Source organism: Puntigrus tetrazona, chromosome 20 (assembly GCF_018831695.1).
Source record: "Puntigrus tetrazona isolate hp1 chromosome 20, ASM1883169v1, whole genome shotgun sequence".
NCBI lineage: Eukaryota > Metazoa > Chordata > Actinopteri > Cypriniformes > Cyprinidae > Puntigrus > Puntigrus tetrazona.
Window position 1 is genome coordinate 24,947,099 of NC_056718.1, and position 21,174 is coordinate 24,968,272.

Genomic DNA, 21,174 nt, shown 5'->3' on the forward strand with positions numbered 1-21,174 from the left:
ATATATATATATATATATATATATATATATATATATATATATATATATATATATATAAAATGTATTTATATGTATTTTATGTTATATATATATATTATCGGATGACAAAATCGAAAAACCATCACGTCGGGAAGTAAAAAAAAATATATTAATAAAAAAAAGCCAGTGCAATGTATTTTATGCGTTTAATTTTAAATACATTTCTAAATCGCTTGTTCTTCTTGTTCTTATTATTTATATTATTATTGCAAAGCCTTTTAAAACAATTAAGAATTACCTTGATTTGCTATTGCGTATGAAGTGCGCTGGATAAATAAACTTGCCTTGCTTTGGAAGTCGGGTCGCTTTCGAAAGATATTTAATGGATAACATGTGTTTCTCCAAAAAAATAAAATAAAATAAATGAAATAAAGATAAGTCCATTTGCCGTGTGCCCTCAGTTTCCAGTCATGGCTGCAGCTGAACCCATATTCATTTTTGCCCCACTCGCCCTTTTTTTTTGGTTTTGTTTTGTTTTTTATCTTTAAAGCTTTGCCGGATAAACACTTCACTCGCGCGCCGTTCTCACGCGCTTTTTCTGATCCTCAAAAAGTGCCGGTGTAAAATAGCCAAACGGCGCCTGATTTGGCACCTGATCACGCTAATGCTGCCACGCGAGGTTTATACGCTGCTGGTTGTGTCTAAAGCGAAAGCAGAAACGACATAATTATTGTACATTAGATGCGTGAAAAAAACAGAATAATAGTATGCTTACTAAACATCCTGCGGCTTCGCATTAAAGGGATAATTCACCCCTCAAAAAAAAAAATCTATTATTATTTACTCGCTCCCATGTTATCCTTAAATCTGTATTATTTTTTTCTTGTGCTGAGCTCAAAATAGGATATTTAGAAGAAAGTGGGTAACCAAACTTTTATTGGTCTCCTTTGGTTATTGGAACCATTCCTTAAATGTTCATAAAACAACAAAAGGCAACAAAAAAAAACCCTCTTAAGAAGAATGAATGTATAATTTGTAAAGTGCATATAAGATCAATCAAGTTCTTGAATGCAACTACTGAACTCCTGGGTTTACAGAATAATATTGCACTATTTTTCTTAAATCATATTCATTAAAAATGGGTTGGCCTGCATTTGTGTCGTCCAGAAGTTAATTCCTGGTGATCCAGGTGGTTATTGTCTAACCTGATTAAATGTAGGCGTGTGTAGACTTAAGCGAGTCAACTGTTGGTATTTATAATGCAGATGTAAAAAAAAATCCCCTATTCCGACAGAACTTAAAAAGCGAGAGGCAGCGTGCCAGAGACCAGACAACAAAGAGAAGGTAATTTATTGGTTTCTGAAAATATCTCATTATAATTTTAAACCATTTTAAAATATTATTTGAAGGTTCAGCATAATATTTCAAATATTGTGAACATTTAATATTTTGGATTTTTGGACATGATGTCATTATTTAAAAAATAAAAAAAACAAAAATAAAATCACCCTAAAATGACCATACAACACTCAAAATATTATTTTGCAGATTTTTTAATGGATTTAATTAAATGTTCACGTCATCAACTGTGCTGAACAATGTGTAAAGAAGTACAAAGAAATAAAAAAGCAAAAATTAAAGAAAATAAGACCAAAAAAATCGTTACTACAATATTTGACAAAAGAAGCATTAGGTTTGGATCTCAAAAGTCATTCATTAGAAAAAATATTTAAAAAGCAGATATGCTATGATTTTATAGTGGACAGTGACTAAATATTTTTACTTCGTTATCTTGCTTTAAGTACAATTTCCGAGTGTCTATATTTTACTGGAGTATTTTTATTTTGAGATATATTTTTTATTTTGAGTGCCTGATTCTTGTCCTGTGCTGATTCTTTTCGATTGCATTGTTAGATCCCTCTGAATGATATATTCGTGAATTGGACTGAGCTGATTGGAGCCCTTAGAATCGCTTGTGAACTCGTTTGCTTTTTTAATATAATTATATTGTGAGCTTTTTATTTTCATTGTGAGCTTATGTTTGCTCTTTTAATTTTTTGTTTTGTGGTGCGCTACTGAGCCACTGTAAATAAGAGACCAAGATACAGGCCAGCAGGAAGTTCAGGGAGAAAATACCTTTTTTTTTTTTTTAAAGACCACAATATCAGTGTGATATTGCATTTCCTTCTCATGTCTGTTTGGCTGTTGTTTGCAGACTCTTTCATTTTGCGTTCTACCTATGATAATCTGCACTAGATATTCAGTTTTAAGAGGGCTGCTGTTGAGCTGTGGTTTTGATCAACGAGCATGTTGAGGACATGCTGATTGCCACGTAAGAGGCTTGTGTTAAAATAAGTTAAATACAACGCCAGTCTCTTCCTGAAGATCCAGAAAAGTCTGTTGGCACCTCAGTTCACTCAGTCTCAGCTGTCAATCATGACGTCACATTCCTGTTTTTCTAGACATTTTTCACCCAAATTGCCCATTACGCTTTGGGGAACTTTCAGTTCGCTGCGCATACATATGTATCCAGTTATAAAGAACCGATAATGTCCTCTAACTGATAACAATTGACCGTTTGCAAAGCCCCGTCTTCCTTAGTCGCTGTTGCCATGACTGCCAAACGATGCAGCTCTCACACTACAAGTGTGTTCTCGTGCAATGCAAAATACGTCGCAAAGAGAAAACTGACAACGCACCGATGAAGAAGAGCAGGTTATTTCTGATATTAGAGGACTCTCAGCTTTTAAATTGAAATAAATTCAAACTATGAATATAGTTTTGTGGCTCTTTAATGTGTCCTGACAGATCACTGTATCGCCTCAGTTCAAACACGTGAACCAATCATTTATTCGTATTTATTTAAAGAAATTAAATGAAAATGAACATCAGAAAGTATTTTATTTCAATCGCGAAACACACCATATTAAGTTTAAATCCACATACCCTGCCAACCCCAAGAAAGCTCATACCTGGGTTTTGGTAAGGGGCCTCGGAGCCATCCAGATCTCCCCTACCTTTTTCTCTTGGGGCCATATAAGGCCCCTCCCGATCTGGAAACCCAGGTACTTGTTGGCAATGAATCCAGCCCTCCGGGGCTCTGAAAGCACCCTTCACAGTCGCTCCAGATGATCCCCCCCCACGCCTCGGAGTGGATTACATTGTCCAGGTATGCGGCCGCATAAGCCTGGTGTGGCCACAAGATGATGTCCATCATTCGTCGGCCCCGTGGAGGCCAAAGGGAAGGGTCCGGGGTTTTAGGTTTGGCTGATTTAGAAAGCGGTACTTGCCAGTATCCCTTCGTCAGGTCCAGGGTAGTGATGTACCGGGCCCTTCCCAGTCGGTCCAACAGTTCGTCCACCCATGGCATGGGGTAGCAGTAATTTATCCTCCCCCCTCCACTGTGCGACAAAATAGGGCAGGCCATTTTTGACAATGAAGTGTGGGAGAGTATGGGGCCCAGGCTGTACGTCTTTCCCCTCAACAACGCGAACCTGGGGCTAACAATAATGTAACGTCGCTTTGGATAAAAGCGTCTGCTAAATGACTAAATGTAAATGTAACAGTGTTTCAATCGATCGTCGTCCTTTTGTTCTTTAGCGAAGGAGCCGCCTCCCATGACCTGTTGAAACACATCGAAATATAGGCTAGAACTTTGGGAAGGAGACGCTGCTGGAATCGAGGAATGACGCAGAATGGCTTTCCGATTATCTTCACGTCAGCTTCCGGAGGTCCGGCTGGTGGCTCGCGTTGCAAAATACAGCTGCATGCAAAACAATGCTGCATGCAAAATCTGCAAGAATATATCCCACATATGGAATATCTAATCCATTTGTGGACCTTAGGGTAAGCCAGGGAACATCTCCTACTTCCCCAACTAGCTTATTCTGAAAAACTTGTGAGCGTAACTTGTGAGCCTGTGTGCACTAGACACTGAATGTAAGCACCATCGACTTTTATCTCTACCAAGGGCATGTTCCTGCTCTCTAAGGGATATACTAGGGTCTTTCAAGGAAGGTGTGGCTACTTGGCCCATAGTCTACCTTGAACATCCCACTTGAATCTACATTCTGGGTAACCACTGGTGTAGAGGGGGCCCACAGATCGTGCCTCTCGCTCTCCAAAGTCCGTGCCTCCTTCCTTACATTCTTAAAAGTCAAGTGCTGATCTCTCCGGACTTGGGGCCGCAGTTCTTGCTGAATGGGTTGTTCTTGTAAACCCATCACAAATTGGTCTCTCAGCAGCATACAAGCCCAATAATGTAATTCAGTAATGTAAACAGTTTCTTAGGAGTGTCCCATTCCTCGGTAATCACTGCTAAAACCTTCCTCTTAGCCTCTCTCTCCAATACTCCCAAAATAAAATGCAATTGTTGCTCAATACTTGGTTCTCGGAGAGTGAGTATATTTTGTACTTGCTCTTTCCATGTCTCAAAAATAACTTGAGTCAATCCCACTAAACCTCTGGACCCATGGTGCATCCATAAAAAGTTCAAGCAGCAATCTTCGGGGCGTGCAGTGTGCTCAGTCCTTTATAGTGCAGTTGGTTCGGAGTGTCCTCCAAGGCCAACCTATTCATGCGCACTCGGCTCCAATCCAGCTGCTTGTTCTTCCTGTTACAACGACAATGTAACTGATTTCTCTCTAACACCTTGAAATCAAAGATGGAGAAAGAGCACTTGAAGGAACACCCCACTGTTTTTGGAAATAGGCTTATTCTCCAACCCCCCCAGAGTTAATAAGCTGAGGTTAGCATAGATCATTGAATCCAATTAGACCAGTAGCATCGCATTAAGAAATGACCAAAGAGTTTCAATTTTTTTTTTTTTATTTACCTTGACTCTTCTGTAGTGATATCATGTACAAAGACCGCACAATTAAAAGTTTAGATTTTCTAGGCTGATATGATTCACAATTATTCGAATACTAGCTGGGCTCACTTTCTCTGCTTCTTCATGGACCATTTCCTGTTTGAGGGCCATATAACCTATCTATCTGCCTGTTTCACGTTTCTCGAGTCTTGGATTTACCCTTTCTGTTTTGTTTGTATGTATTGGATTCGACCCATTGCCTGCCTCGTGACTATCGTTTACTGGATTTCCCCTCTACTCATTGAAAGATCGGACTGCCTCTTTGATATTGACCTTCTGCCTGCCTAACGTTTCTGATTGATGCTTGTGATTTAAATAAACGACTGCATATGAATTCGATATCGGCTCCACGTTACACATATCTGTCTCCACTACTGTATGACTGTGATACTGTGCATACTGTGTATGCTCCAGATATCAACGCATGAACAATGGGCTACTTTATGAGCCACAGTCTTATTTTAATAAAAATTTACATTTGAAAATGAAAATGTGTCTACACAGTAGACCATTCAAATACTTTTAATTAAATATATAACTATTTATCTATATCTATACCTATATAAAAGTGCATCTAAAAAAACTGAATGTTGTGAAAAGGTTTAAGATTAGTGAGTATTTACATTACAGTTTCATTAAATGACCATATCTAGAACAATGTTAATTTTGGCAGGCATTTTTTTATTTAGTCTTGGGCTGTATCTCACAATGAAAATGCTTAATAGTCTTTCATAGTTTTAGTCAGCGCAATTGCATTGCAATTGTATTTGAGCACTCAAAAGACGTGGGACGTGCGTGCGAGAAAACACTTCTATCGGAGCAATTCCCCATTTTATTTGGAAATCAAGGAATGGAGAAGCCTGGAGAAGAATCCAGAATCCAGGCTGCTTGAAGTCCAGTGTGTAGTCTCCAAAATCAGTGATGATTTGGGGTGATGTGACGCCTGCTGGTGTCAGTCCATTGTGTTTTACCAAGTCAACATAGCCATCTACCATGAGATTTTGGAGCACTTCATGCTTCCATTTGCTGGCAAGCTTTATGGAGAAGCCAATTTTCTTTTTCAGGAGAACCTTACCGCCTGCTCACAATGCCAAAACCACTTCCAAGTGGTTTAATGACCACGATCTTACTGTGCTGGATTGGCCAGCCAACATGCCTGACCTAAACCAGATATGGAATCTGTGCAATATATAAGAGAAAGATGAGAAACAGTCAATCCAACAATACAGGTGAGCTAAAGGCTCAATAGTGCCTCAGAAGTGCCACATCGGACATTCAAGTTAAATTGCAGAAACGGAGACCTCACCGATAGAAGTTGCTGTTACGGAGCATGCAAAAGCACATAAGGCAAATACTTAAAAAATGTAAAGCAGCGCTCCCCAATGCATCCACCAGCTGAGCGTCAAAGCATCCATTCAGATGGTATTATACATTTTAAAATGACAAAACTCATACCCCACCCCCACTGAACATGATTTTGAGGGGGCCCTGTAACAATTACAGTGCACAGGGCCTAGAATTCCTATATATAGAATTTGTGAATAATATATATATATATATATATATATATATATATATATATATATATATATATATATATATATATATATATATATATATATACACACACAGTGCCCTCCAGAATTTTGTAACAACAACATTGCTCTTTTTGCTGTGGAGTCAATAAACCTTTAAAAATGATTAAAAGATGTGTCCAGTAAATGGTATTAGTTGTTGAATATTGTGACCGTCATGTTTTCATTTCTTTTTTACCACTGCATTAGCAGAACTAAGTCCGAAAGCCGACTGACTGAAGAGAGATAGAGGAACTATTCTGTCAAAAAAAACAAGAAATTGCTTTAGTACGGTATACTACTGTAATTAAGGGAATTCGTTTTTGTGACAGAAGCTTTCACAGTGCAACAGAACAACAATTATAGTAAAACGATGCAAAAATAAAACAAGTAAATGAGGATATACAAATTGGCAATTTTGTATGCACAGGCATATTGCGTGCAAATTCTAAACGTAAATAAAATTTGTGTTTTGCGTAAATGTAGGTGTATAAATAGGGTTGTGCATTTCACAATTATGGACAATTGTTCATGAGATCGATTGCGTGCGGGAAGAAACTATTTGAGAGCGTGCACGTTCTCTGACAAAAAGGCTGGGCGTTTAGGAATCTCTCCTAAACAAAAAATAGATACAAGTAATGTAAGAAAGAGAATTATATCAGGGTGTATACAGCTTCAGTAATTCTAATGATATTCACTGTTTGAAAAAAACGTGGAAGGGAAAAGTTTAATAACTCTCAATTTCTTCAATTGCAATCACGTTAAATGCAGATTCATTCCCATTAGACATTTTAAGCCTACATGTGTCACGTCTTTGGACTCTCTTGTTGTTGTTTTTGGCGTGTGCTGTTCCGTGTGACCTGCTTTGGTTCATTCTTTATCGTCTTCAGACGTGTCTTGTTAATTTAGTCAAATTACGTTGTATCTGTAAGTCCTGTGTGTTTGAGTTCACGTTTGTCCGATCGTCGAGCTTAACACGTGTGGCTTTTCTTCTGCCCGCATATTTTTCGCCGAGTGCTCCTTCACACTAAACCACAGCGTGACAACATGTCTGGTTCTTGCCCAAATAGATGGATTTATTATGTTTAATAAAGTTTGATCTGGCAGCTCTTAGCCTTTCCCTGGAGTTGGTTCACTCTATGTCTACGGAGCAGCTCCGACACATGTCCTTTATATCTGATGTGTCATATTTTATGTATAGATACTTTTACTGGGGTAATGTCTGTACATTTACTCCAGTAGTACTTGATTTCTGTTGGCCCCTTTATACGTCGCTGATTCTGTGTATGATGAAATGATACCAGCACACATCCACACCCTAACTAGTTCTTCTAAAATGTGCCTCTGGCACTGATGTTTCTGTAAACAGGTCTGCCGGTGCTAACTCTCATGCAATCAGCATGAGATAAACGGAAATGGTACAGAACTTCTCGCACTCTCACAAAACGAGTCACACAGTGAAAATCACCCCAAGCTGAATACATAATTGTACACTATTGGCGAAAGCAAGCGTGTCGAATTTAGTAGGCGCACTAGGGACACTCAGTAGAGTACAGTAACAAAGATGTGCTGCTCTATTAGCCTTTTTTACGGACTCTGCATTGATAGTGTGTCATGAATGGCTGCATAAATCTATTTACATATGCACGTATTGTAATCCCTGAAATGTTCGTCAAACCTTATCTTTCTGCCCTTCAGATGGAGAAGTCAGTCGGGCCGATGCGTGTGTTGGTGACGGGCGGCAGCGGGCTGGTGGGGCGAGCGATAGAGCGGGTGGTGAAAGAGGAGGGCGGAGGAAGAGAAGGGGATGAATGGATATTCCTGTCGTCCAAAGATGCCAATCTCATGTAAGAGCTTCTGGTCAAACGCTCATCGAAGACATGCAACACAACCATTTAACTAAGATCATATGTACTGTACGAGCGTGTAAATGTCGGACTGTTGTGTTTGTGTTCCCCATGTGCTCCGTGTGTTCTCTGTTAATCATGTCATTATCTTCAGGTGTGTGTCCTTTAATTAAGTCGTTATAAGTTGATGTTTATTTAGTGTAAGTTTGTCCGGCCTCGTCGATGTATGACAGAGTTTAAAGACTGTTAGTAGTGATCTATCATCGTTGTGTGCTCCTTCCCCTACCATATATATATATATACACAGTACATTATTATTTTCTACTTTTATCATCTGACACCTTAAATGCACAAGATCTTTAACCCATGAATGCCAATCATTATTACATACTTAGCAACCAAGAATGTATATCTAACGCAGTGGAGCGTCCTGAACAGTATAAAACATTTCAGATTTTTATCACCAATTACAAACAACAAAACTGAGCACATTTCGGTATCTGTGCGTTTCCTCTTAATTTGTGACACCTGTAACCTTCGGACATTTTCAGTGTAATCTTTCTTCATGCTACAATGTCACCTGTGCTGCTTTAGGAGCGTTGAAGCCACGAGAGCGGTCTTTCAGAAACATCGTCCGACACATGTGATTCATTTGGCTACAATAGTGAGGGGGCTCTATATAAACATGAAACATAACTTGGACTTCTGGGTAATGATTAACATTAAGTAACATAAGGTCGGAAATACTGTTGTATTCAGCTGAACTCTGTATCAGCTGTGTTGGTTTGTTGTTTTCAGAGGATTAATGTGCACATCAATGACAACGTGCTGCACACGGCTCAGGAGTTCGGGGTGGTGAAGGTCATTTCCTGTCTGTCTACGTGTGCTTTTCCAGATAAAACCACCTACCCTATAGATGAGACCATGGTAAAGCACACACACACACACACACACACACACACACACACACACACACACACACACAATTCTACCCCTATTCTACACCTTACAGGAAACTTTGTGCTATTTCAGATTTTCAATACAGATTTATAAGCGTTTTGAAGTTTAATTCCAGTATTAGTTTTCATGAGTCTTTATGTAAAGTGAACACCTGTAAAATGAAACCATGCAGTAACAAGTTATAAATGTTAGCAACAACTTAATGGAAGCAGTTCAAAAGAACTACACAGAGCATGAGAAGAGTCTCCCACGATAGCAGAGGCTTTCACTTTCAGTGCCACAGTGAAAAGATCAGTGAGAAGTGTTTTTCTCTCACCAATTATTTTACCCGCCCTATTTATAATCGTTAAAATCTATTTTTGCAGTTAAACCAGGAGATAATTAAAGTTCACTTTCACAGGCTACTAACGTTTATCGCTCATTAATAAATGGTTCACAGCTGTTTACTTTACATTAAAGTGCATTTTCACAGGTTACTAAAGCTTACGCTGTAATTCATCAATAAATGGTTAATGTGTGTTAACTTTACATTTAAGGTGTATTTTCATATGTTCTGTTTATAGCATTTATAACTCATTACTAAATGATTTACATAAGTTCACACACTGTAATGAAAAAAAAAGTAGTTTCAACTTAAAATTACTTGTTACCTTGCTACCTAAAAATATTTAGTTTAGTCAACTAAAATATTTTAAATTAACATTACGTAACTAAAAATTTTAAGTTGACTCAGCTAAAAAAAATGTAGGCAGCGGGGTAACAAGTAATTACAAGTTAAAGGTTTCGTAATATAAATCAGAAATATTTTGTATTTCAAAGTATGAATAAAACAAAACAGTTAAAAATAGTTTATTATTTGGCAGATGCATTTACAAGTTAGTTATAAGTCTGAACTGCCTTATAAATCCTTTATAAAGAGGACTTAATGTTAAATAAGTGTTTCCAAAATGCTCATGAAAAATTTAATCAAGTGGAAATAGTGATTTAAAATGCATGATTGAGAGATTGAAGTAAGTGGATGTCTGATTGGTTTCATGAGCCTGTTTGCATGAATTGTGTAAAATGCCCTTTTGGTTTTTATCTTTCTGTCTGTCAGTTGCACAGCGGCCCCCCCCATGAGTCTAATTATGGGTATGCCTATGCCAAACGCATGATTGACATCCACAACCGGTGAGTTCTGCTCTCTTATTGTCAAAGTTCACCGATCATGAGCTGTTCTTGGGTGTATCTCATACAAGCATCCTGATGATCAAATTTTACTTAGGGAAAAATATGCTCGTCTGTGTTGTTTCTATTTGGACTGGGATGTGCCAGACCATAATACTGTGTACTCGGGTTCTTTAGTTTCACACTGTAATTCATGCAACCCCTTGAAACCATAGACATGAATAGATGCCACATTCAATCAGTCCAAGCACATAGACACATCCGCCATCTTGGAACAGTCAATTTGATGCCGTTGACCATACTGCTGAGCAGTTCTTTGCAGGGCTGTGGCATCTTTCTAACATTCAGCAATTACTATGGCGAATGATGTCAAGTTAACCATTTCTACTGAAGGCGAGCGTAGTGAGAACACAAGTGCAGTTTATTTGCAAGAGTAAAATTCAAAGTCCAGGCATAATCCAAAACAGACGACTTTATTTGAAACAAAAGACTTGACTAGAGACAGACTTGAAAAACACTTGGCATGGCATGAAACAGACTAGATTCACCGACAGCAGGTTACAACATGAATACACGACAAGATGCAGTGGAACCAACATGGCTTCTTATAAAAAACAATGAGGGTCACGTGACAAGAACAAACCAATGATGAACATGGCACCTGACTAGGACAACCAATCAGAACATGTCAAAAGTGCCTGGAAAAACGACAATGCGTGTATTGCACAAGCATTTCAATTTTCAGTGTGTGTCATTTTTTAAATAGCAAATTCTGGCCATCAGAACAACTTAAAAGAACGATGATGGTAATTAAAATGAAATAAAATTACAGACCTGTTTTGAATATATTAACAAATAGTTATGAAATGTCAGCTACTTTTTTACCTCATTCAGTGTACATAAGATTTTGATTTGTTCAAAAAATGAAAGGAAATGCACTATAGTATGTATAATTAATATATAATATAGTACATAAGCCGTTCCAGATGTTCTTCCCATGCCTCAGAGTAGATAACATCATCCAGGTAGGCGGTAGCATACACCTGGTGGGGGCCACAACACAATGTCCATCATCTGCTGGAATGTGGCAGGTTCCCCGTGGAGGCCGAAGGAATGGGTCCAATACTTCCAGTGGTCACTAATGGTGGAAAAAGCAGTTTTAGGTTTTGCAGATTCTGAGAGAGGTACCTGCCAGTAGCCTTTGGTAAGGTCCAGGGTCAAAATATACTGGGCCCTTCCCTGTTGGCCCATTAATTTGTCCACCCGAGGCATGGGGTACCCGTCGAATTCGGAGACTTCGTTGAGGTGGCAGAAGTCACTGCAGAAGCGTAGGGTGCCATCCGGTTTTGGTACCATCACGATTGGGCTGGGCCACAGGCTAGGGCCACAGCTGGACGATGACTCCTAGAGGTGTCTGGATGTTGTGCTCCACAATGTTGGTCTTCCCAGGACGAGGGGAGAACACATCGGAGAACTGACCAATTAGGTGCTGGAGCTCGCCCTTCTGGGCAGCCAAGAGATGGGGGTTGATTTGGTACAGCTGGTCAGTTCTTCATCGTCTTCGTTTTAAGCAACCATTCCAATTCTCTCTAACACTGTATATGGGCCCTGCTAGGTGGTCAGAAACTTGCAGGCAGCTGTGGGGACAAGGACCATGACTCGATCTCCGGGCTGGAACCCCTGTTGTTGGGCCTGCTGCACCTGCCTAGGTGCTCCCGGACTAATGACATGTCTCGCCCTGGCGAATAGCAAGGTGCTCGACAATTTGCTGCTGCCGAATGCTGACCTCGGTGAGCAGTTGCAGAATTTCGTCCATGGCGGGGAAGGAGCACTTTGCCTGGGGAACAGGAGCGGAAACAAACAAAACCAAAAAAAAATGGTGAGGTGAAGAAGGTCACTTGTCTGTGATTCTTTACTGACTTGCCCGCATGGCTCACACGCTGCTGTCTGGTGGAAGATAGAAGAGTGGCATTAGTGCCAGTCATGAAGGCAAAGCTCTCCCAGAAGCAAGCCTCACACGGCTTATAAAGCCTACTCTAAATGAGCTGCAGGTTTGGCCGATGAGCCTGTGATGGGTGCGGCCAGGTGCTCCTCGTTAGTAACCAGGACGACGCTGATTGTCCTTCGGGCGCTCATCACAATAGACTAAATTTCATGTCATTGTCAGGCTTGTGTTGTCCTGTGTTTTCTGTCTCATGTCGTAGTCTTCCCTTGAGTTCATGAGATCCCTCTCACGTAATTCATAACGTTCACATTCTTCTTGATTTGAGTGATTGTTCTCTATCAAGCAAGCTAAATATCTTTAACTTGTGATTTCTTGTTAAAAGTGCAGATATTGTGCTTCTGTGTGTGCCTGTATGCTTTGTTTTATCCCATTTTAAGAGGATTAAAAGTGGTTTATTTTGAGTTTACTTCTTGTCTACTGTTCTTCATTTTACCACAGAAGTCAACCGTGACAGTCATGTTGTTTCATAAGAGTTTGTTTTACTTAGCGTCTGTGTGTTTGTCCATTAGGGCGTTATATCAGCAGTACGGTGTGAAATACACCGCCATCATCCCCACCAATATGTTCGGACCCCATGACAACTACAACATTGAGGACAGTCACGTGATGCCGGGGTTGATCCACAAGACGTACCTGGCAAAGAGTGAGACACGTTTAACTTTCTTTGAAGAACTAGAGTCTCATTAAAGTCTCACAGGGTAAATGATGTGTGTTTGTGTCGTAGAGGAAGGTAAACCTCTGGAGGTCTGGGGTACAGGTCGGGCTCTGCGGCAGTTCATCTATTCTCTGGATCTAGCTCGTCTGTTTCTGTGGGTTCTGAGGGAGTATGACGAGGTGGAGCCCATTATTCTGTCAGGTACTCCAGCTGGGTTTGATATCACTTGTGTTGGTCCTGCTTCATCACAGCTCATCGCTTGATCAAATATCAAGATCATGTATGTCTTGTTTCACTTTGTCTTCTTTTCTTTTGTCTAGTTGGAGAGGAGGATGAGTTGTCTATAAAGGATGCTGTGGAAGCTGTGGTTGAAGCGTTCGAGTTCAAGGGGAAAATTGTTGTATCCTTTTACACGTTTTTTTTTTCTGTTCAATTTTATTTTGATTATCCACCTTAGACATTCTACTAGCTATAAGTAACTGTAACTACATGTCAACTACGTGTCAACTAATTCTCATTCATTTGCAACTACATGTCTACTAACTCTGAGAGTAGACTGTTAGGGTAGGTTTAGGGTTAGAATAATTCAACATATATTTGTAAAGTTTCTCATTGTTAGTACTAGACATACAATATGTAGTGGACCCATAAAAATAAAGTTGAAGAAGATATAAAGCAGACTGTCTACTAATACTCTAAGGACTGCTAGGGTGGACTATCAAAGTAAAGTATTACTGTTTTCTCTTTTTACAGCTGATAATATAGCAATATTTATTCTGTGGAACACAGATAAGATATTTTGTAGAATAGCACCAAAAGCATCTTAAAAGTGGTCCATGACAAAATTAATTAACCCTTAAAGCATTCGTTCACAGACTGAACCTTAACTAAGCTCTCTCAGTATGATACTAGTAAACCAGACGGTCAGTTCAGGAAAACCGCCAGTAACGCCAAACTACGCAAATACCGGCCAGACTTCAAGTTCACGCCGTTCAGACAAGGTGATCAGCAAAACAGATTCAGCGTTTATATTTTTCCCAACAGTAGTAAAAAGAAGAACCTTCAGAGATGTTTTTTTTCCTTTTTCTTTCAGCCATCAAGGAGACATGTGATTGGTTTGCAGCCAATTATGACACTGCCCGTAAATGAAGATCTTCAAACCTGATTGGTTGCAGGAAGTCTAAACAACCAAACCCTGACTCATCTAACAAACAGCAACAACAACAACAAAAAGAAATTTACCTAAACCAAGGACAAATATATAAGTATATATAGAATTTGACATGTTACACAGTTTTTGGGGTAAATATATATAGTCAATATAATAATAAATGTGTAATATATACTACAAGAACTACTACTAATAATAATATCCAGCTGTAACATTTCTTGTAAAAAAATATGTACACGTGATAAATTATCTTAATAAGAATTGTAAAAGAATATAACAAAAAATAATATATTCACAGTTCTTAAGACACTGATTACTTTAAAAAGTGCTACTTAAGGTGTATTTAAGTTCAGTAACCATGTTTGCGCAAATCATTTGTAATGCAGCTAAACCTACAGAAGAGAGTCTTGTCAAATAATAATCTGCTAGTTAGCAAGTACTGTGACGAATGGGGCTAAAGAGTCTCATCACTCAATAGTAAAGAGGGGTGGGGTTAGTAGAACTCATTAGCATTTAAAGGGACATGCACAGAAACAGGTTGCATTTAACATAGCAGTTTTTTTTAAGGATATGGCTGTTTTAAAATTGAAAAGTGCAGCATATTTTATTCACCCACCCCCCGTCCTAAGTGTATATGACTTTCTTTTTTCAGACGAACACTCTTAGTCTTTTAAAAATGTATCCTCGCTCTTCCAAGCTCGGTAATGCTGGTGCATACCAGCCATTATTTTTAAGCTCCATAAATCAGATATATCCGCAAGTACTGCAACGTAAAAGTAACCTATACGCCTTCGTGGGGTTATCACATGTCCTCTGAAGCAGATCAATAACAAAAATATTTAGTTTTAAAATGCAACTTACGTCGTACATTGAGTCAGAAGTCAGGAAGTCAAGAAGACAGAACGGAGGTCATAGGTCACTTTAGGTTCACAGAGCTTAAAAAAATGGCCGCTATCCACCAGCCTTACCACGTTTGGAAGAGCCAGGATACATTTGTAAAAAACGGACTGAGTTCGTCTGAAAGAACAAAGTCATACACACCTAGGATGGCTTCCAGGTGAGTATTTTATGGTGTAATTTTCATTTTTGGGTGAACTATTCCTTTAAATATAGCTATCTGTTTTTTTTTCTTAAGAATTGTTACCACTGTGCGACAGAAGCTTTGTTTTTATTTTTCCAGTTGATTAAAATAGTTTTCTTGGTGATAACTGTAGATAGAAATATGGGGGTGATGTAATCCGGTGTGGGTTTTATTTGTGAACGATGACATACTAAACCACAATCAAAGATATTGGATTGGTTTAACTGAATATTTTCAACAACATTTTTTTTTGTAATTGAATGATTTTTAAAAACCATAATTATCTTTTAAATCCATTTCAAGTTTTTCGAATGCACGCTTTATGTGGGACCATATACAATGAACAGTTCCTGTCATTTTCTGGGTGTTTTTCCTAATCATACTATACTTGTATTTCCAAAAATAAACTTGCATTTTAAATGATGATGTTTAATGTCCTCTTCATTTCTAGACATTAGGCTGCTAAAGAAACAGTACACAGTATTCATTTTGAAACATATTTTTTAGCCACATATTTTTTTGCTCTGTCATTTTAATAAACTCTCAGTACAGTCTTAAGAGTATGCACACTTACTAGCGGCTGCATTTTAAACCAGTTTGTTTATTAAGTGCACAGAGCAACCACCCAATAGAGCATTGCATTAATCTAACACTAACACTAACAAGTCACGAATGCATGAATTAACATTTCTGTATTTGACATTGAGAGCGTAGTAGAAATTTCCTTTCTCCTGTCTTTAATGCAAAGAATAGCTGAGCCTGCAAGATAGGTTTTAATTGAAAGTAACAGCAGGAGGACTGTGACCTTTAGGGTCTGTTACACCATAACAAGATGGGTATACTGAGAATACTGGGAATGTGCCTTTAAAAGGTGATCCATGGTACTTTTTCTATCTCCTATCCATGTGTGGAAAGGTACAGCTGTTAAGAATGGTAGCCTTGAAGAGTGAGACGAGGAATAAAAAGGCAGGACCGCCCTGTCGTCAAACTGTGTTTCTGTACGACCGTCTGACCTTCTTGCAAGAATAAAACTCTAAATGACCATTCTACTGAGTCTGTCACTTACATTTGAGAGTTGCTTTCAAAATTGCCAGGACAGGAGCGTAGGTTAGATGCATTTACATATGCATTAACATCATGCACACAGGTGCATTAACATCATAGTTTAGATGCATTTTTGAGAAAGAAAATGTGATTTCGCAAATGCTTGCTGACTTTCTTCTCTCAGACAATATATTCTATAACCGTCACGTAACCTATTCGATTATCAGATGTCCTCTGAAGCTGACTGATGAGCTTTTGTAACAAAAATATTTCTAGTTTTCAAATAAAGTCAGTAAATAACCGTCTTTTTGACCTATGAATCAAAATATATGATGTATTATAATTGAATTGAATCAAAATATATGATGTAAGCTGCGTCATACGTCGAGTCGTAGATCACTTGCAATTACAGAGCCTAAAACGGCCACTATCCACCAGCATTACCAAGCCTGAAAGAGCAGCAATGACAGCAGTTCGATTGTGATAACCTGAGGTTACACTGATGTTGACCTCAGGCATCTGAAGAAAGGCGGACTTCATGAGATGAAGCATGGTCCACGGTCGGATACTATGTCCTCAGGGAGTCAGTAGAAGCAAAAAACACTGTCACGGAGACGTTAGAGCTAGCTCAAAGGCTGATTGCAGATGAGGAAGTGGCGTGAGGCATTGAAATGATCTATTGCTGAGTGCAGTGGTGTAGTTCTGGGAATAGGGGAGATTAGTGACAGAACCAGTTGCTATGCGAGACCAGAGACTTTAAGGAACGGAGAGAGGTTGTAGAAGTAGTCGTGTGGCATGTGAAGCAGTTCCAGAGAAAGTTCATTGTTTTATAATCAATAGAGAACACACCTATAGATTTGGTGTTAATATTTACTTTAGAGTTCAACGATTTGGTTGAGATAATTGTTATTGGACGGCTGTGCTAATTGTTCTGAGGACAAGCGCATTGCATTGGAGAAAAGTATCAAATCGACTGACAAAATAGTTGTAATGCAGCATAATATTAATATTTAATAGCAATATATGACAACCAACATTTCTATAAATCACTTATTCGAATTTATTTTGCACTCATTAGTAATCTGTTACAAGATTTTACAGAGCCCCCACCTTCGCAAAAAGGAAAAATGCACAGATTGTTCTCAAGACTTTTTTTTTTTTTCGAGCTCGTGCACTTACAGATTCTGGTTGTGTCGCTTATGCCATCTTTCAATCAAGGAAACAAGAACGTGAATTAATTGACATTTTTCAGACGTGGCCCTTTTCTCTTATTGCATTCCGACACAGATAAACCGTCACTACACAACACAAAAAACAGGTTTTTCATCTTTAGGCTATATTTCATCTTAAAAAAATTCTCAGAACTGTACATCTGTGCATACCTCCTAATTTATCTGTAGCATGCTTGCAAAAACGAGTTCAAGACAGTACATTTACAGGAATATTTGTGGCATGAACGGAGGCAGAGTTTGGTGGTAACAGTGGGTTTAGTTTCAGTTTAGTTTAGTATGGTCTATGACTACTATGATATTCACCTTGACGTTTTTCTTGATTTTAGCCAACGTTTGCCATCGCTGCATCAAAGAAAGACATTCAGTGGTCCATCTTTGTCAGAAAAGGCCTGCATGGGATTGCTTGATTAATTAACATCTTCTGATACATTGGCTCTGTCAGATTTTTCTTTGTCAAGATGTGAGATTATACCTAAAGTCTAATACAGTAACTAAAGATAATTAACCTGTAAAAAGAAAAACAAGATACACGTTGTATATAATAATTGTATATAATGGTCTTTTCTGCAGTGTCTCATTGCTTAATCATTTTACTCAGCGCTGACCAGGAAAAATCTGACACAGACATGTTTAATTTTTCTACTGTCGGGCTGTTGACAGAGCTCTTTAGAATGCAACACAAATTCAAGGAGGTTTGCAACCCTCCAATTGCCAATTTGCATTGTCATGGTCGATAAAAGTATATTGTGAGCTTTGCAGATGCAAACAGACGCCAATGATCTTTTCAGCTGTCCTCACTATCCTCTGGAGGGTCTTGCGATCCAATACGGTGCAATTCCCAAACCAAATTCAAATTCAAATTTTATTTGTTACATACACAAAATTTGAATTTGAATTAGAATTTTGAACCAGGCAGTGATGCAGCTGCACAGGACGTTCTCAATGGTCCCTCTACTTAGATCTCCAACAAAAGAGAAAAGAAATACAGTGGTTACAGGTGAACTAGATTACACTAGAAATTGTAAATAGAGTGTAGCACAATGATTATGAAAACTGCTCTACTGGTGGGTATAACAGCTAATAAAATTGCTCATCTAAGGTGTACTGAGGCCTGTGTGACGAGAGCGCTGTTCAGAGAAGGCTGTTGTAATAAATATTTTTAAAAATACTTCCGTTCCACAACAAGTTCCACTAATGTTATGGCTTGTAGACGACATTCATTTCTTAATATTGCTTTACAGATAGAATGAAAGAAAGGCATTTATATATATATATATATATATATATATATATATATATATATATATATATATATATATATATATATATATATATATATATATATATATATCCATGAGGCATGAGTAATAAAACCAATTCAAAAGCAGCCTGTTTTACTATACAACACAACAAATGCCTGCCTACGTGCAACAGATGTATTTTAAGGGACTTTTATTTTGACGGGTTGTCCCGTTGTTTTTTTGAATGTTGGCGAGAGATAAAAAGTCGTCTGGAAAGCAGGAGAGAGAGACACGCCGTGACTGCTGAGTGAGGGAACCGCCTAGTAAAGATTGTAATACTCAGTTAAATTAGGTTTGGTGAGTTAAGTGAGCATTAACGCCGAAATCGCGAGGATGAGAACGTGAACCGGAAGTGAGTGTTACACAGAGCGTTTGATTTTTCCCTCCGCTCTCTCGAGTATTTTTGCATCTTTGTCCATTGGCTTTTTTTTTTGTTTGTTTGTTTTTTTTTTTGAGAGAGAGAGAGAGAGAGAAACACTTTTCTCCTGAGACCGAATCGGTGCAGGCTGTGGCTGAGCGGCGCCATTTTGTTTGTTCAGAAAGGGCCTGTGGTTTTTTTAAAGTTACGCTGAGTGTTTGCTGTTTGGTTTTGCCCTGCTGTCTTCACGACGTCTCTTCACTGTCCTGACCCAGCTGTGAAAGTCATCTAAAGCCATTGTGTCAAATTCGTTATTGCTACGGACTGGTACAACCTACACACACACACACACACACACACACACACACACACACACACACACACACACACATTTTTTTTTTTATTGAACAGTACAAACATTGCAACATAGATACAATTATACATAAAGACAAAAATAATAATACTAACAAAAAAGATATACACTCCTGATTTGCCACAAGAAAAACGTAAAACAATAAATGTACATCTTAAGACAAAAAGAATGAATACAGGGATACTGTTTTCATAGCTTTCACATTATGTTATGGATAGTTTTCATATATTTGTCCAAATCAACTTCAAACAAGTTTAGAGCCAGTAAAGTTTTATGAACATGAAATTTAGCTAACAGAAAGCATGAACTATGTAATATTTTATTTTGAGTAGTCCAAAGAAAAGCAAAGAAAGCATCTTTAAAACGAAAGTAAAAGTCACTCGCAAAGTAAGATGGGATAAATACTAAAAAATCGGACTGACTTTTTTACTGTGTAGGTGCACAGCCAAACGAATAAATGACAGATGAATGACAAAAACTGCATTCCACTTCAATATCAGACAGATATTTCTTAAGAAAGCTCTTAATAGAGTTGATCTCCAGAATTTAGTGTCTTCAGATACTGAGTGACTTTTTTCAAGTCTACTTTGTGCCTCTTAGAAAACAAAAATAAAGCCTTCCTTTTAACATTATTTCTCAACCCTCATTTAAAGAAAACAAATACATTAAACAATACCTGAAAAACTAGGTATAGAGCAAGATATGAGTTAGAACTTTACTGGACTTTTATGAAAATTTATGTTGTTTACAAATCTATTATTTCTTCCTCTTTTTCTTTCCTACCCCCTTCCTTTCCTTTATAATCTCTCTTTCATTGTGTTCTTACCTTCTTTCTGACATTAATGAATAATGTCACTTTCAGAACGATAACTTAGTCTCATAGATGACAAAAGATGAATATAATGGAATGTAATCCAAAATTATGATCAATATTTCACCTGACCAAGTCCCAAATAAGAAGTGGGAAAAAAACCAATCAATGATCCAGTTTCTCAAATACCATCAAATAGGCAAAGGCACCTTTTAATCTTCTGGTTACAGGTTCCAGTTAGCTAAATGCAGCATAGTCTGGCCATCCCGTCTGGAATAAGAGGAGGAAAAGAAAAGAACAAAACCGCGGCTCAAATCGCTCTAATACGTAAGTATCAGAAAAAGCCATTTGGTGCAATGCATATTCGATGAGGAAAAAGCAGCATCATGCATCCAAACTGATCTTTTGCAGAAATCTTCTTACCATTAACATAAGCAAAGGCCCCTCTGAAGCCTGCGCTCTTCCCCTTCTTTCTCGCTCGTTCGACCAGCGGCCAGAGATTGTTCCTGGCGTCTTTGGCGCTTTGCGTTAGGTCTTCGAAAATCCTCATCTTCCTCTCTTTGAGGACGACGGCGGTTCTGGCATCCCAGATGTTACGTGAAAGAAACTGAGCGATGACTCGTCGGCTTGAGTGCCTGTAAATGAGCTGGTCTGCTATCTGAGGAGGAATGTTGCTGAATAAATCGATTAAAATCTTTCGGACATCTTCTCCTGAATACTGCTCACTCGTAGGTTCCACCTCCTCT

The 21,174-nt window shown here is 38.4% G+C and overlaps 1 protein-coding gene across 1 annotated transcript; it reads left to right on the forward strand.

The window, feature by feature from the left end:
• Positions 1-1,194: 1,194 nt before the first annotated feature.
• LOC122325235 (GDP-L-fucose synthase-like) lies at positions 1,195-15,732 on the forward strand. The gene is made up of 10 exons (XM_043220201.1): positions 1,195-1,323; positions 8,122-8,270; positions 8,865-8,979; positions 9,069-9,197; positions 10,327-10,400; positions 12,912-13,045; positions 13,127-13,258; positions 13,378-13,457; positions 13,959-14,058; positions 14,151-15,732. Exons 2-10 carry the CDS (start codon positions 8,122-8,124, stop codon positions 14,204-14,206), a joined length of 969 nt encoding a protein of 322 aa, XP_043076136.1. The 5' UTR covers positions 1,195-1,323; the 3' UTR covers positions 14,207-15,732.
• Positions 15,733-21,174: the final 5,442 nt, after the last annotated feature.